At 36.6% G+C, this 16,279-nt stretch overlaps 2 protein-coding genes across 2 annotated transcripts; one reads left to right on the top strand and one right to left on the bottom strand.

The window, feature by feature from the left end:
- Positions 1–49: 49 nt before the first annotated feature.
- Positions 50–4,235, bottom strand: LOC149027071 (mitogen-activated protein kinase 13-like). Its single transcript, XM_089158842.1, has 6 exons — positions 3,660–4,235; positions 3,063–3,192; positions 2,840–2,977; positions 1,691–2,023; positions 880–1,063; positions 50–782 (listed from the first exon to the last, which is right to left on the bottom strand). Exons 1-6 carry the CDS (start codon positions 3,812–3,814, stop codon positions 607–609), a joined length of 1,116 nt encoding a protein of 371 aa, XP_089014968.1. The 5' UTR covers positions 3,815–4,235; the 3' UTR covers positions 50–606.
- A 3,861-nt stretch (positions 4,236–8,096) lies between these two features.
- On the top strand, positions 8,097–11,410 carry LOC149027070 (2,3-bisphosphoglycerate-independent phosphoglycerate mutase). Its single transcript, XM_089158872.1, has 2 exons — positions 8,097–8,486; positions 10,762–11,410. The coding sequence occupies exons 1-2, from the start codon at positions 8,198–8,200 to the stop codon at positions 11,028–11,030; spliced, it is 558 nt and encodes a 185-aa protein (XP_089014998.1). The 5' UTR covers positions 8,097–8,197; the 3' UTR covers positions 11,031–11,410.
- Positions 11,411–16,279: the final 4,869 nt, after the last annotated feature.

Here is a 16,279-nt window from a genome sequence, read left to right as displayed (position 1 = left end):
AAGGTATAATCGCCATCCTCATCATCCTATCCAATAACTCCAATAGGTTTCTAGCTTCTTCTATTTCAACTTCATTCCTGAAGGGCGTTAGGAAGAACAGTAGATGGAGGGGAGAGGTAAGTAAAGAGAAAGAGAATGGGCCTTATGGGAGAGGGCAACCGGCCCCTTTCACCAATGAACGAAAAATTAGAACTGGGAAAGAAGTGGGACTCGGTTGTCCAGCATGAACTATAGAGATTTGGAAATCTGTAAAATACACAGGTAATCAACTTATCTTATTGATACAAGTAAAACAAATTTACAATGAAATTAAGTCTACGGATGATTACTTGCAGAACTTAAACTTCACTAGCAAGTCTTCTTGAGGACTGGAACTTGGATTCATAATGAGGTTGGACCCTGTAAACTCTTCATACACAAACAGAACTGGTGGTTACTGTTTCACCCACTTAAATGCACTCTCTTGCCAATGTCAAGGAGAACCCATCTCCCTCTACAAAACGTCTATACAAATATACCCCATCATAATACACTAACATTTTTAGCAAAACGAAATGTCAATCCGAAAACTCAAAACTCAACATTAGTATAAATTAGAAGCTTTAACTACTCCAACATTTGATCAGGGTTGAAGTTCAGAGACTCCCTCCATATAAGCTCTTTTATATCTTCTTCGTCTAAGGATGACTGTTCAAAATCAAACACGAAGGGGGCTGGGCAAATTGGCTCCTCATTGATCTCGTGAAGACTGCTTAAATATGGATGGTTCAATGCTTCATCAACTTCACAAAGATATCACAGGGAACAAATACTAATCAGAATTTGGAAAGATATAAAAAATCAGCTGAAAGAACAATTAACACATCAGTGAAAACATACCAGTTATCCGTTTGCTAGGATCGAAAACAAGCATTTTCTCAGCAAGATCAATGGCTAACTGGGGCACCTTTGGAAACTGCTTAGAAAATGGTTGTTTTGGGACCCAAGGGAGTTGCTTAACATACTTCCGAGCATTATCACTCCTTAAGAAACCAATGTCCGAATCTTCTGGGGAACCTAATAGCTGTTTTGGGAAGTGCACAGCCAAAAAACCTCACTGGTTAGTTGGTTAGTCCCATTTGTTTTCACACTGTAAAAAGGCATAAAATCTTCTCTAAATTATTTCTGGGTTTCTGAATTTGCCCGAGTAAATGATTAGGGTTCACCGCCTATTTTTCATTTAATTTCATCTGATTCCTTTCACATGATTTTAACCAGTTACTTTCATTTTCACCGAATGGGCTATGAAAGAAGGTAAAGATTTGGTTTCCCAAAATTTAGAAGTTTGACCTCAGAATTCTTTTTCCCTGGACATCCACATGAGCAAAAGAACAATTTTTTCTACCCACAGCCATGGAAAAAAAAAGAACCAATAGCATCATAAGCTACCTACAATCATAATTGACAAATTCAAAACTGAAGCACCATAAAAGCTTTTGTCCAGAAATGGATTGTTAGCTGACATGAAGCACATGCAGGTACTAATAAACCCTTACCCAGGAAGTGTCCCATGTTAGACTCATTATATTTGACCTATAACCATCTACTGCATGTAGCAATAACAGCAGTTCCACCCCCAATCAGATTCCAAATAGAAAAGAGCACAGAGCCATGAAGAGACAGAAACAGATAGAATGGATGTGAACCTAACCTCAGTTATCAGTCTCAACTGTTGAATGTAGTCTTTACCAGGAAATAATGGCTCTCTTTTAATAACCTCCATAAAAATACAACCAACTGACCAAATATCAATGGCAGTAGTATACTCAGAACAGTTAAGTAGCAATTCTGGGGCCCGATACCAACGTGTTACAACATATTCTGTCATGAAATCCGTCTCTGAGGTTGTTCTTGCAAGCCCAAAGTCACATATCTTGAGGTCACAGTTTGCATTGAGTAGCAAGTTGCTTGGTTTTAAATCTCGGTGCAAAACATTAGCCGAGTGAATGTACTTCAACCCTCGCAGTAACTGATACAAGAAATACTGCCAAAAGCCAATATAGAGAATATTTCAAGGCACCAACCATTTGTTGATTTATCAACATCAATATAAAGTGAAGACATCATAGATTACTAACATCAATATACTAAAGTACTTGCAGTACTCATACAAGAAGAACTGCCAAAAGCCAATATAGAGAATAATTGATGGCACCAACCATTTGTTGATTTAATCAACATCAATATAAAGTTAAGACATTATAGATTACTAACATCAATATACTAAAGTAGCAGTCCCTTCAAGTCATTGTTGACACGCTAATCATTATTTATATTTGCTGAGAGAAACACAGATCCACGAACCACCAGCATCCAACAGTTACATTGAGAATCAACAGTCATGAATAAAATTAAAGTTTCGTTCGTTCACAACATGGAATCCGTATTTGCATCCAAATATGAGGCCACTACCAAGCAACTTAAGCTTCAAGGAAGGCACTAGATTCCAGTACTTGGTTTCAAGCTTGCCTGAGGTATTACTGAATTACTTGAGATGTAGTTAACTACCACACTAAAAATTAAAAATGCAGAAATCATACATAAAATATAAGGAAGAAAACATTGTAGACAAAGACAATCAGACCTAAGTGATATTGGCACAGCCTTCTTAGACCCTGACACAGAATTTGTTAAATATGTATTTAATCCAACTGGATAAGTTCTGAAGGCATACTCTAGATGCAGGTCTTATCATTCAAAACCTTACAGGCTTCATTATCCATAGCCTACTAAAAAGCTTGAACTTATACATGGTTCAGGTCAAGATGCAATTATATTTTGAAATTTCAATCTCACTCACCTGGCAGTGATCATCAGTCAATGGCTGGGTTGACCTTATTATTTGATGAAGATCAGTATCCATTAGCTCATACACAATATACACATCTTTGAAATTTTCCTTCTGACGTGGACGTATGATATCCTTGATTTTGACAATCTGCAATGGAAAAATAGCCAATCAATCAGGTAACAATTACCTTATGCAAAGTGAAGTAAGGAACCTACAACTTTTTTTTCAGTACATTTTCATGATCCATGTGACAAAGAAGTTTGATCTCACGAAGAGTCCGTTTTGCATCTATCCTGTTATCAAATGCATTTCCGATTTTTTTAATTGCAACTTCCTCATTTGTTTCAGAATTTCTGGCACAACTGTCACAAGAAAATGAAAACAAGCTTAAACGACAATATCCACATCAAGGAAAGTAAAATGATTTGCATAAATAAAAACACAAAATAATTCTGCAAATGGTAATATGATGTAATATAAAGTAATTCAGCTTATGGAAATTTATGCAACTCTGGTTCATCCAGTGAAAGTTCCATTACAAAATGAAATTTGGGCAAATCATATCCAACAGCCTCCCCGAGGAAATGGTGCGATAGTGACATGAAATCTAACTAGTGAACGCCAACACCCTTTAACCTAAACATACTAGACTCTAGACTGAGCCCCATTAAGCACTTCAAAAGCACCAAACATCGCCCTAGTTGAAGCAATCCATAAAATTCAATCGAAGAACATTACCCAGGAAATCATTTTAAGTGAAATATCACGAACTGAGAGATACCCAACTTTCAAAAAATGGAGAATTGGAAAAGGAAAAGAGAGAAGTTACCAAACTATGCCGTAAGCACCACGGCCAACAGGATGTATCGGAGGAACATACTTCGCGGAGACCTCGAAGAGATTACCCAGAAGGTTGTATTGCCTGTATCTACGATCATCAGTTAAGACCCCTTGTACCTCCACGGCTGCGGATTCCACTTCCATTCTCGATTTCCTTAATTCAAAGACAAATGAAAGGAGATTCACACAAGAAGGGGAAAACCCTGAAAATCCCCTTTATATTCAAAGTTTGTCAATCGACTGTTTTGAAGGCTGGTGTTGACTGAAAGGAGAAAAGTAAAGCAAAATGAGAAAGGACAACGCGGGCCAAAGTCATTGAATGCTACCAATGAAGGATTGGTGAAGGACCCTTCGTGGGTTTTGAAAGGGAATAAGCGAAGAAGACTAAGAAGAGAGGTCACTAGGTCAGCAACGCAAATCACTTGCTATTGCTACTACCTTTCTCTTTCTCTTTCTCCTTTGTGGACTTTAGACTGGAATCTCTCTATATGATGTTTCTAAAAGGTTTCAACTTTTGAAATTTGAACGAAAGAGATCAAACCTAAAGAAGCAACAGGACCACTAGAAAAAAAGAAAAAAGTTGGTGAAAGCTAAAGCAAACAAACCGCCAAAGCTCACTTTTAAAAGTTCTGAAAAGATGAAAAGAAAGAAGAAAAAAAAATGGCTTGTGGGGACTTGGGAATTGGGATTGCCGCCCTCGCTCGTCTAGGGTGTTCAAAAGAATCAAAACCCAACTGGAGGGATAAGTTTCTTATAAGACATAGATATGAAATTGGTTTGGTTCGGTTTATTTTGATTCATTCTTATTTATTTTGTATTTATATTATATTCTGAACTGTTAAAGGGAAGATAATGAAATAATTTAAAGGTCCTTAGTCCTTGCAACATCATTGATCTTGGATCTATGACTTTGACTCCCTTTTTCTCCTTGTGGAAATTGAAATTTCGTTCAAGTCTAAATGAAAATCCGCGTTTATGTTGAAAATTAATTAAACTAACAACAAAATACTACTTGCACGAAAGGTGAAAAAAGAAAAACCCAACTTGTTAGGAATATTACATTGAATCAAGTTTCTTTTTTTTCCTTTTTTCTTTTTTTCTTTAGGCTTTTTTTTGTTAAAAATTTTCATTATTTTAAATTGTTTGGCATCTTTTTATTTTATTTTATTTAATAATAGAAAATTCTCTAAAATTCATAATAGACTTTTTTTTCATTGTGGATTATGATGAGAATTTCATTATCTTCATTTATGTGCAAGTTTATTTAAAGTTTTATAGTTAAGATTATAATAAAATAGTCAATACACATTCTTTTATAACAACTATATTTTTTTCCTCTTTTTTCACTTGTTCACTATCATTTTTTAATAATTTTTTATTTTGACATCAAACTTATTTTTCATTTCATAATTTATTTTCGATAAAATTCATCAAACCATTTTTCATTCTTGACCAATAATGAATTTTTGTAATTATTTATTTTAAATAAACATAATAGAGAATGAGAATTAATACCAAAAAGAGGATGAACTACTAAGCTGTTAATCTAGTAAGAATCAATTATCTACGTAAGATTGGACGGGGATGAATCTCGACCCTTTTTTTTTTTTTTTTTTTGAAACAAGAGCAAGTATTACATAACATAAAAAGAGAAAAAAGACTATCAAGCTAATTTCTAAGAAAAGACGATCAAACCGCTCCTTCCTAACAAACGATTGCAAAGGACTAAGGAGTGCCTCAACATCAAGGTTAAGCTCACTGATTGACAGCATCATCGATGCCAACCAATCTGCACATCGGTCGGTCTCGCGGACGTTATGGACCACCCGCCATAATTAGTTCTCAACATTAAGTATCTTTGATGCAAAATTTGCGCAACTGAGAGAGTATAAATAACTAAAACTTGTATAGAATTTCAATCGTTAAATAGAAGAAGACTAGAAAGATTATACATATCTAGCAGAGCAGCAATGGCAGCAACTTCAATGGTGTCTTTCCTTTGTGCAATTCTCATCCTCAGTCAGTTTGAAAAAGGTTAGCTTTCATTGTTCCAATCAATTTTATGATTATTAAATATATTAGTGAGTTATTTTTATAAGACGTAGAGATAGATTTTGGTCCTGAGGTCAACGTATCAAAATAGTTTTCCAGCAAAAATTGTTGGGTTAATACTATGGAGGAAAACTGCATTCACAGAATCTTCTTATGGAGAAGCATGAAGCACCAAGTTTGCCTTATCTAACTTTTAGATTTCTCTTTTTATTTTTTGTTTGATTTTGTTTCTTTCTATCAAAACTACAGGTCTTTGCAGGTGTGACATTCAAAGTCTTACAGTTTCACAAAATCCAACAAACAGGAAGGTTGGAGGGAAAACTGAGTACAAGGTGACAATAAGCAACCCTTGCAGTTGCACGCAAAGGGATGTGGCATTGATTAGCCCAGGATTTTCTACTGTGGAGAAACCAGACGCTTCAGTTGTGACAGTGAATGGGGATGAATTGAAACTCACACAGCCCTTGTATTTTAACAAACATGTTGATTTTTATTATGCATGGGACAAAGTGTTTTTTATTAGGCCGAGCAGCACGACAATTGCTTGTTGAGATTTTGAAATGGAATAAGGATTGAGTTTGATAGGGAAGGAAAGAATGCAGGGCTGTTCTCTTGTTTTTCTATTATGCTTTAATATTTATATAATATATATTTTTAAAGTTGTAATAAAGTATGGCATGAAATATAATCTTGGTATTTTTATAATATGATAAAATGAAAATTTCTTAATAAGGACCATAAGTTATGGAAAATGTGGTACTTTTAGAAAAAATAATGGAATGGGCTTAGCCCCCAGGCCCACCTGCTACAGTGACGCAGCTTTTGTCCACCTCACACATGTTACATGGCTAAGCGTGACATGGTTGTTCATAATTGAGCTTCATTTTGGGAATCTGACTAACCGGTTTCACCACCACTCATGTAACAGGTAACCCATTGTTTCATAGGGTAACCGGTTTCATTGCAGGAAAAGCAGCCCTGCGTTTATTTGCAAAGATGGGCTCTATGTGTAATAGGGTGAGGAAGAAGAAAAAGAAATGAAGGAATTTTGTGGAAAAATGTTAATTGTGAATCTCATTTTTTTAAAAACTTGGAGTAAAAAAAGTTGATTTGCTACATTGTCAGAAGAGTTTCTTTAAATTAATAAAACTTTGTTTCTAACTTTTCCACTCCAAACAACCAAACAAACTAAATTTTTAAGATTTAAAGGAAAATTTTGTTTTTGTAATATTTTTCCCACCCCCTACATTTATTCTAGAAAAACAAAGGCAGCCTAATGCACTACTCCATAACTGCATAATTAATGCGCATCATTATGCTTTGAGCGGTGGAGATTGAGATCATTATGTTGTCCGTGAGCTTAATGCTAGAGCAGATTTTTTGGCTGGGCTTTACCCATCTATACATGAAATTTCTTTCTCTCCTCATTCTTTACCTGAAGCGTTGTCTCGTATTATAAAGGATGACGCTGAAGGGAAGACTTATTTCAGATTGTAACTTTTTCTTTTCTTTCTAATACACAGCTACCTTTTTCCAAAATTAAAAAAAATAAAATAAAATAAAAATTTCAAAAATGGATGATTGAGATCGAAAGCACAAAGCAGAGGTATCTGAATCCTTCCATTATCGTTATTCAATTAAGCTCTGCATCTAAGCAAATCTCTATGGTGTTACAACTGTTGACTTAACCTTCAGAAGTGACTACTAACGTTATTTTGTAGGAATCCGAATACTAAACATTATTTGGACGCATCATTATGAATCTATGATAAATCAATTATATGGTGTTCAATTTTCAAATTGCCAATGTTAGAAGATTCATACTATAAATAACGATAAACAACATGATAAGCAATAAAAATATTTGACATAGATAATCTTACAATTCTTATATCACCATAAATATTAATCTCCTAAATTGTAAGTAACTCTTAATTTGAGTTATCATGACCATGTTTAACAAAGGCCTTGCCAATGCTTAAGAACCTCTAACCCATCCCCTATATTGCTAGGGTTTTCTAAGTCCATAAATCCTAATTTCCTCTAGTAATATTTTTATATAATTGTAACAGAGTTTTCTTATCTACTTGACTTTTTTTTTTTTTTTGGTAGCACTATTTACTTTACTTTATGTTATACCACTACACCTTGTATGAGAAAGTGACATATTGAGATCTCCCAAGGGTCATATCTGGACTGGTCCGATTCGAACCAGCCGGAATCAGGTCGTGGACCAATCTTTTCGTCAAATGCAAATTCCCATATGAACCGGACCGAGGCCAATGGTGGATGAACTGACGACACGTGTCCAAACTGTTCGACGTGGAGATATGTTGATCCTGTGTTTGTGTTCTTCAACACAGAGGAAGGCCACACAGTGCCACTCTGACAAGCAAAGAGAGTTGCGTTTGGGTGATCGATAATCGCAAGTGTTGAGTTTCGTTTGTTTTGTGTTTTATCCACAAACGTTCGTTAATGACACACATTTTCATCTCATCATCGTTTGGGAGTTGGGTGATCAAATTTGTACAAAGCCCTAAACAAAATCAGGGAAAAGGCGTTGAAGGAAGGGGATGCATGGATTTTCATCTTCAATTGAGAAGAAAGACGGCGACCCAGAGTTTTTGGTCGAAAAACCCTAACCCTAACACCAATCCCAGAAGACATAATCCTTATCCTTCACCTCTTAGGCCCCAATCTAAACGGAGTGATTCACAACAACCATCTTCCAGAGGAGACGACAGCAAAAACAGCGACAACAAAGGTATGATATGGGCTTGGCTGGTTTTGTTCTTGCCAGAATTACTTGACGAAGAGTTCAATTGTAGTATATAAAGACTATAAGCTCCTAGACAATTTATTGGGTTGGTTTGAGTCCTTGTTAATGTAATTGCTAACTTCTGCCTGCTGTTGGACTGTTGGTTTATAGATTTCAGTCTAGTTGTTCTATTGTTGTGGCGTAGTGTAGCCCAGCTGTTTGCAGCTAGAACTATGAACAGTTTTCCATATCTTCTGATGTTCTAACTTCTGACTTCTGAGTAGAAGAAAATATTTTCTTCTAGTGCATAAGGTATGACAAATAGAATTTCATAACTATGTCCAATGCCACAGCTTAGCAAATAAGTAATGTGCCTCGAAGTCTTTTGTACAGCTTCCCATTTCACCATTTGAGTTTTAAATTCCAGATTTCTCTGAGGTATCCCAGTGTTTAGGTGGATGTCTAGTTGACTATTCAGGAACTTCTTTTGGGCACTTTTTTCTTTTGCTTCAGCTATAGGTACTTTGTTGGTTAGCACATCTGCTCACATAGACCATTGTAAATGCAAACGTATAAAAATAAAAGCTTGCTAATTCCATTGAACGTCAGCTGGAAGAGCTGTTTTCTGCAATGTTATTGAAATGCTCAGGTGTGGTAAAAGGTGGCCTGGCTGATAGCCTAGGCTGTTGCTCTGTTTCCCATTCCAAACAGTATTCTTGCTAAGCAATGTACCTAACTAAAATCCACCCCTATGCTTCTGCTTGCTTACTTAGCCCAGCTTGAACTCCTACTTGTACCTTGTTTTGCTGTTTGTCAAACTTAGGCTACACCCATCAGATTGTGCACCTGGGGCATTCCCTTGATCATAGCTTTACACTTGTTTCTGTCTTTCTGAATTGTTTATGCAGCGTTTACCAAAAAAAAAAAAAAGAATTGGTTATGCAGCCTTTGAATGGTCTGCTTGATTACTAATTAAATGTCAGCTGCATATATTTATCCTAGAAAGTGGAATTCCTGACTCTGGGATTCCATAAACTAGTTTCTAATAGGTATTCTGAAATCACCTTATCAAAAGTTTCCCCTGGGTTTCAAGTTGAAATACTGAGTTCCAGATTTCTCAATGACTTCACAATACTTTCTCTGTTTCCCGTCCTGTCATATAAAATCCCAGGATTCGCTTGGGTTTAGTGTTCTCTAGAATTTCTCTCTCCATGTTGGTCCTTCAAAAATCATGCATGTGTGTAAGCTTTATATGATTGCTGATTTCCCCTAAGCATTCAACATATTTCTCAATTACAGTTTGGATCTAAAACCTTAGTTTTTCTAAGAGAACTTCTAAGAGAACCAGCACCTGCTTTTATTTATTTATTTATATATATTTTTTTTTGGGGGGGGGGGGGGGGGGTTGTCATGAGAATCTGTGTAAGTACAGAAGGGGGCAAGGCCCAGCATGAATGACTCCTGGGCCTGTAGCAAAGCCTAGAGGAGAAGCGTGGATGAAATTTTCTTTGATAAATGAGAAGAAGAAAAAAAACTGCCTATTTTCTCATATCTGTATTTTCAGCATAGTGGGATCTTATCTTTCAAAATAATCGTTGTATAGTGCATTCTTTGCCTTCCGTGACTTTGAAAGAGTTTCTTTATTCAAAGCTCTGGTTGTCTTTCTCCTCAACTTCATTTCAGTATTCCATGCTTCATCATCTCACCTGGTTCCAGATTTCCCTCAATGGGACTTGAAGTTATGCCAATCTGTCTTTGATTGAGTAGATTCCAATCCACTTGCCCAACATCGTGACTGTTTAGTATTGGAATATGGTGGGGGTGACGGTTTTGGGTTAGTAGGAGGACGCAATGTGAAGCACGAAACTGAAAGCAAAGTTCCTTATCAGATTTTGATTTAAGATGTGATGATGGATGCCTACTAGGACATTCAAATACCCAATACTGGGTATTGCAATTCGTTGCAAAAGATACCTAGAGGAATTTTTTTATCTTGAACCTGGAAACTTAGCTTTAGTTTTATGTGCTCACTAGAACACAGTTATGAGTGTGTCCTACCTTACTCTATTGGAAAGGATTTGGCTCTTCCATTGACCCTTAAATTTCTACTGTCATGAATACAACATAGGGAGATTTTGAATATCGATGTCTTAATCTTTTGTTTGTTGTATTCAAAATTCACAAGAACAGTTTTTATTTTATTTTTTATTTATTGTTTTTGTAACTAAAGTCTTTCTATAGTTCTATGGATAAGTTAATTGCTTTCCTCATTCATTCACAGGAGACACTTCATCGATAGACTGGAATAAAGCTTGGTCTACCTTTAGGAAGAAAGGGAAGAAGACGCTCTTTTCACAGTTCAATCCAGAAAAGTATGTGAGCAGGAACCCAACACGTTCGAATTATCCACTATCCGAGGAGGTTGATCCCATCAGGAGAACAGAGAGGTCAAATCTCATGTTATGGACCAGTCCAAGGTTTACTCTTGTGGGGGCCATTATTATAGTCTCATTTCTTCTGATCTATACAATTCTATACCCGATTAAGTGAGTTTCACATATTTCTTACAGAGCTGCATCTGTATTGTGTGGATACAAGATTATTTCCAAAAGGGGGGAAATCAGAGGACCAGTTTGTAAATGAAACCAGATTTAACCACTTCCATTGTTTCCCAGATGTTTTTCTCTGGTATCTCCGTACATCATTGTTATCACAGATTGCTTTAGTATTAGTTTTCTGTAAAACTTCTTGTGAGAACTGTTTCACAAGATCATATCTAGCACTTCATGCTCACTTGACACAGTCAAATCCAGATCCTCTGCACCAGCGCAGGCCATCCTCTGATCCCGACACCCTCATCCATGGCCTGCCCATGGTACAAGGTTAGGCCTGTGTCAGCCCAGCTGTGAGTGTGGGAGGATGGGAGGCATGGCCTGCCCACGGGTGGAGAGGATCTGAATTAGGAACAATCAGTATGATCAATTAATGACTCCCACCCATTAAGGGGGGAAAGGTGCCACTGCCCAAAGCCCTTTCCAAATTTGAAAGATATTGTATTGAAGAGGAGAGGAGTTTTGAGTCTATGACACAGCTCTTCTTGTACTAGTTTTGCTTCAGCACTGAGCTGCCTATGGTCTAGATCTAAAGTGGTCTCGTCCGACCGCCGTTTTGCTTTTTCTTTTTGTTTTTTGGTTTAAGTGAAGTTCAAAAAGTAAAAATAAATAAAAAGAAAACCAAAACAGGTGGTCAAAGATTCAATTTCAATCACAAAAAATGATACTCACCAATGGCAGCTCAACGCTATGCATCCAAGTTCTTCTTGTAGCATTTGGATTGGCACCCTTTTCTGCCAAAGAGCGTAGAGAGCACCAGTAATTAAAAATTATACCCTACTAGTAACCATTCAATCTAGAGTTAGCATTGAATTTCCTCAACGTATCGTATGGGTTTACCGGTGGGAACCAATGCTCTTTCTGTCAAAACTGGCCTAACAAGTAAGAAAAAATCCATGCGAACAGGGCAGGCTTACCCATTATTCCAAGTATGATCTCTCTACCTCTCCAATCAAAAATGAAATAAAGGAGGAGAAAAGGTTTCTCCCTATCCAAATGTTGCTAATGAATGAGACAGAAACACTACTGAAAAGCTCTGCTTTCATATTGTCGTGGATGACCCGGTCTAAGTAAAAGCCAATTGGGTTCCAACTTCCTGGCGTTCCATTCCATTTCTTCATTGAAAACTGTGTTCAAGCTACTGTTTTCCTTTTGCTTTTCATTCAAATCCGTTCTAAATCTTCTTCTGAGATTGGCAAAAGAACATGATTCTTTTTGAATTTCCTTTTATAATGTCGTTTACTACTCAATAATAACATCATTTTGTTCCCATTGCTCTATGTCAACCAATCAGAGTTTCTGGGTCATTTTCACAGGGGACATCATCAATCAGTAGGTCCTTAAAAATCTTAGATGGTGGTATTCTTGTCTAAGATGTTTATTACAACTAAGTAGGGACCTTTGACTCCTCTCTTGGATTGTCTCTCACTCAGCTAGCAAATAATTCACCCTATCTGACTCCTCTGTAGGTTTGTCTCACTCTCCAACTATCAAAAATTTTAACTTATCAGAGTCATCTGTAGATTTTGTCTCTCAATCTACCTTCAAAGAAGTCGCCTTAATCTTTTCAAGGACAAATTTAGTCATGCAGTAGGTTGAATGAACAGGTAATAGATGATCTGAGAAGAAAGAAATGCCTAATTTGACACATGATAGTTGAATCATTTCTCTGTTTCATATTGGAGCTATTATGGTGTCAGTATTTTCTTATTTGAGAAGGAAAACAGAAATACCTACTTTAATACAGAATAGCTATAAGTAAACCCAAATTTTGACTAATTAAGTATATATGTAAGACCCTTTAACCTTAAAATTATAAAAGGACCATGAACCCTGTAACACTGAACCTGGAGTAATAGAGAATGTGTGGAGGCCTGAGACTGGAGCAACTGGTTAGAGTGATGGCCCACAATATCATTTTAAGGGCTTATAAATAGATTAGTATCAGTAGAACCTCTTCCTCAACCCTCTCCTTGGATCTCACTGGCTCTGTTCTTTCTGAATGCCATAGAAGACGATTTCAATCTTTGGTCTTGGTCATCTTCTCTGCTTCTTCTTGAACTTCAACATTTTCTTTCTCCTCTTTTCGGTGAAAGAGGAACCTGCTTTACTGTATACCTTGTCTTTTTGTAATTGATTTACTCCCTCAATTCTAGCCCAATTCACCACAATGGAGAAAGAAACCTCTAAACCCAGGAAGAAACAAGAAGTCCGTTTTCCTCCAAAGAGAGGTGAGATAAAAAAGAAGCTGATTAGTGATTTGGTCAATACGGTGATTGCAGCAACTAAAAGAGGAACAGGGAAGACAGAAGATGGCCGGGGGAACAGTGCAAGCTCCCCTTCTGCAACTTCACCTGCAAGTGCCTATAATTCAGACAGTTATCCTGATCAATGATGCTTGTCTTCATGGAATGGCCGTATGATCTCTCAATCGATCAATTCAAGCTTGTTAGTCTGCTTCTTCTGCCTTTTCTTCATGGTAATCGTAGTTACAGAGGAGGAGAAGAGCCATAGGAGGGGAGCAGAGGTCTTTGAATTTACTTTTGGTAGTGAATTGTTGACTAGTAGCTGTAACTTTAGCTATTCTTATGCTGTTGAGACTCAAGAGAGTAAATGTTGAAGATGAATTCTGTTCAGATCTCTGAATGAATTCAAATTGGGGATTTTTTTTTTCATGTAGATTTTTCTGCAACTCAAAAAGCAATGTTCTTGTGAGTAGCCCATCTGTAGGTATCCATCATTAATGAAAATAAAAATCCACAGCCAAATAGTGTCTGAAGATTCATGGGTTTTTTTTTTTGGATGGTGGATTATGTTTGTTTGAATCATTATTATGAAGTATGATTGTATAGTGATGATAAGAACCTTCATTCTCTTGTTCTTTGGGTTGACGAGAACTGTAAGGAAGGAATATAATGTCTTACTTTTATCTGTTTCTCTCAAATTATTCTGAGTGTTCAGGAAGTATTCACTTCTTTTGTATAAAATATCAAGACCAGAATTTTTGTCTCCATTTATTCCAATTTGATTGACGAAGTTTGATGAGAAATTCAATTACAATTTGATTGGAATTCGCTAAATCTTTCAAGTCTGATCCCAAGTTCTCAAGTTTGATGCAAAATCCAGTTAGAATCGACCAATAATTGCTCCAACTTTGGATTTTGGAATTCGATAAATTTTTCCAGATGGCCGATCTGGTCAATTAACTATTGATGTTCAAACAATTTTCTTTCAATTTATTTTTCAAAAATAAAAGACATGAGAATCTTACCTTTAATATTATGTTTTTTGGGGGTAAAAATCATGCCCATATTTGATGCTTTATACGCAGTCTTATTTAGTCCTTGCATCTATACAAGTGCCTCACAGCTTAAAGAATTAGAGACTGGGATTTGAAAACAGAGATACAAACAGAACAGAGGCTTTTAACAACATGAAAATTCTCCCCTTCTTCGATCTTCTAAAACTTTATGGAGTTTGTTTTCCTTTTTTGAAAACATGGACAACTTGAATTCAACTATGATTGTTTCATGAGAGCTTTATGAAACCCTTAATGGTGTGAACAAAGAGTCCACTCAATGTTTACTGTTACATAAAAATCCCCATACAGAAAACTGCATTTTTCCTTCAAGTTTTAAGAACTTAAAAACTATACATGGAATTTTAATCACCTCGAATGCTTCACAAAAATTATGTTGGCCAAGAAACCCCTGGGGTCCCCCCTCTAAATTCATACCTACATTTGATGTTTTATATGCACTATGGGTTTTCTAGCGAGGTGATGATGCGGACTCATTATTAATGCGGATAGTTTCTATTAGTTTTTATTTATCCATTTCTAGTATTACCCTTACATTTTTAAAAATAATATTCATAGACCATATCTTTTAAACTTTATGAAGATATATGATTGGGAGAGGAAGATATTGTGTAGGGTAGAAGGAGAAGAAGTAATGAGTCAAGAGTAAGATTTTCCGTTCAAGGGTCATCTGGTCCTTTCAAAATAATTTCGGCGAATTTCGTTTGAAATATGGTGACCAGTTCAACACTTAGCAATACAAAAGTGGCATTGAAAATAAAAATTTATAAAATTTCAATTTTTCGACAAACCATCGAAATAGTGGCAAATATCGCTGAAAGTTGCCGGATATTCTTCCGTCTAAAACCTTGCAATTCAAAGAAATGAAAAATCCAATCACATCCTGCCTCTCCCAGTAGTAGCTTATCCTCTGCAACTTTGCAACTCAAACCCAAGGTGCAAAAAGTGCAATTTTTCAACTCAAACCCCAATAGCAAAATCTGGCTTCAGAAAGTGCAAAATACGCCCTGAAATTGAAACCCTTCTATCTCTCATTGTTATTCTCTTCTCTCATCTTTGAATCTTCACTAGACCCACCACAGGACAACAGAGTGTTAGGTGAGGAGACAATGCACACGCAAAGATGAAAGACCTGACACCACCGCCTCTCCCCTCTTGTTATTCCTTTCCAAACAGCACTAAAGTTTGAAGGAAAGAAGAAAGTGGGGTTGCGTGACAAGATGGATAATGGGATTTGGGAAATGGGAACTAGAGTTTATGGGAAAGTAACACTTTTATTTCCTTCCAGGAGTACCCCTTGTTGTCGGGAAGATTCATTTGAAAACCTTTTCGAAGTTTGAATTTTAAAGGATTATTATAAACTTTTCTCTAACGTTGTTATTCTGTGTTGTGAGCTACACGGCGAAATTCGCTAGTTTTGGCAACCAGTGAAAGGCGAAATTCGCTAGTTTTGGCAACCAGTGAAAGGCGAAATTTTGTACATTACTTGCTGTTTTAGTGTTTTGCTCACATAAGAACTTTAGTGTGATTTCCCAACGGGCAAGGGGTGCTGGCGACCATTTTTTACCTTATAGAGACTCTAATTAATAAATTAAATAATTCAAGGGGTGAAATTAATTTTAAAAGTAGCTCAGGTGGTGGCGCCGAATTTTTTTGATAATTTACACAGTTCCATAAATCGGCGGGAACGGCAGGCGAACCGGACGACGGAACCCTAAAATGGGAGAAGATAGAAAAGGAATGGCCTCTCAAATCTCAATTAATCCCTCATTTCGAACCGGGTTTAAGTAAGAATCAGTGAGCCCCAATCCAACCGGTTTCAATGTGACCCGCAATTCACGAAACATGACGAAAACCCTAATGGCGAT

The sequence above is a fragment of the Hakea prostrata genome, chromosome 1, assembly GCF_041222555.1.
Source record: "Hakea prostrata isolate BN-2017 chromosome 1, UWA_Hpros_2, whole genome shotgun sequence".
In the NCBI taxonomy this organism is placed as follows: domain Eukaryota; kingdom Viridiplantae; phylum Streptophyta; class Magnoliopsida; order Proteales; family Proteaceae; genus Hakea; species Hakea prostrata.
Note: the sequence above shows the minus strand (reverse complement) of the source record. Positions and strands in the feature narration are given on the sequence as shown.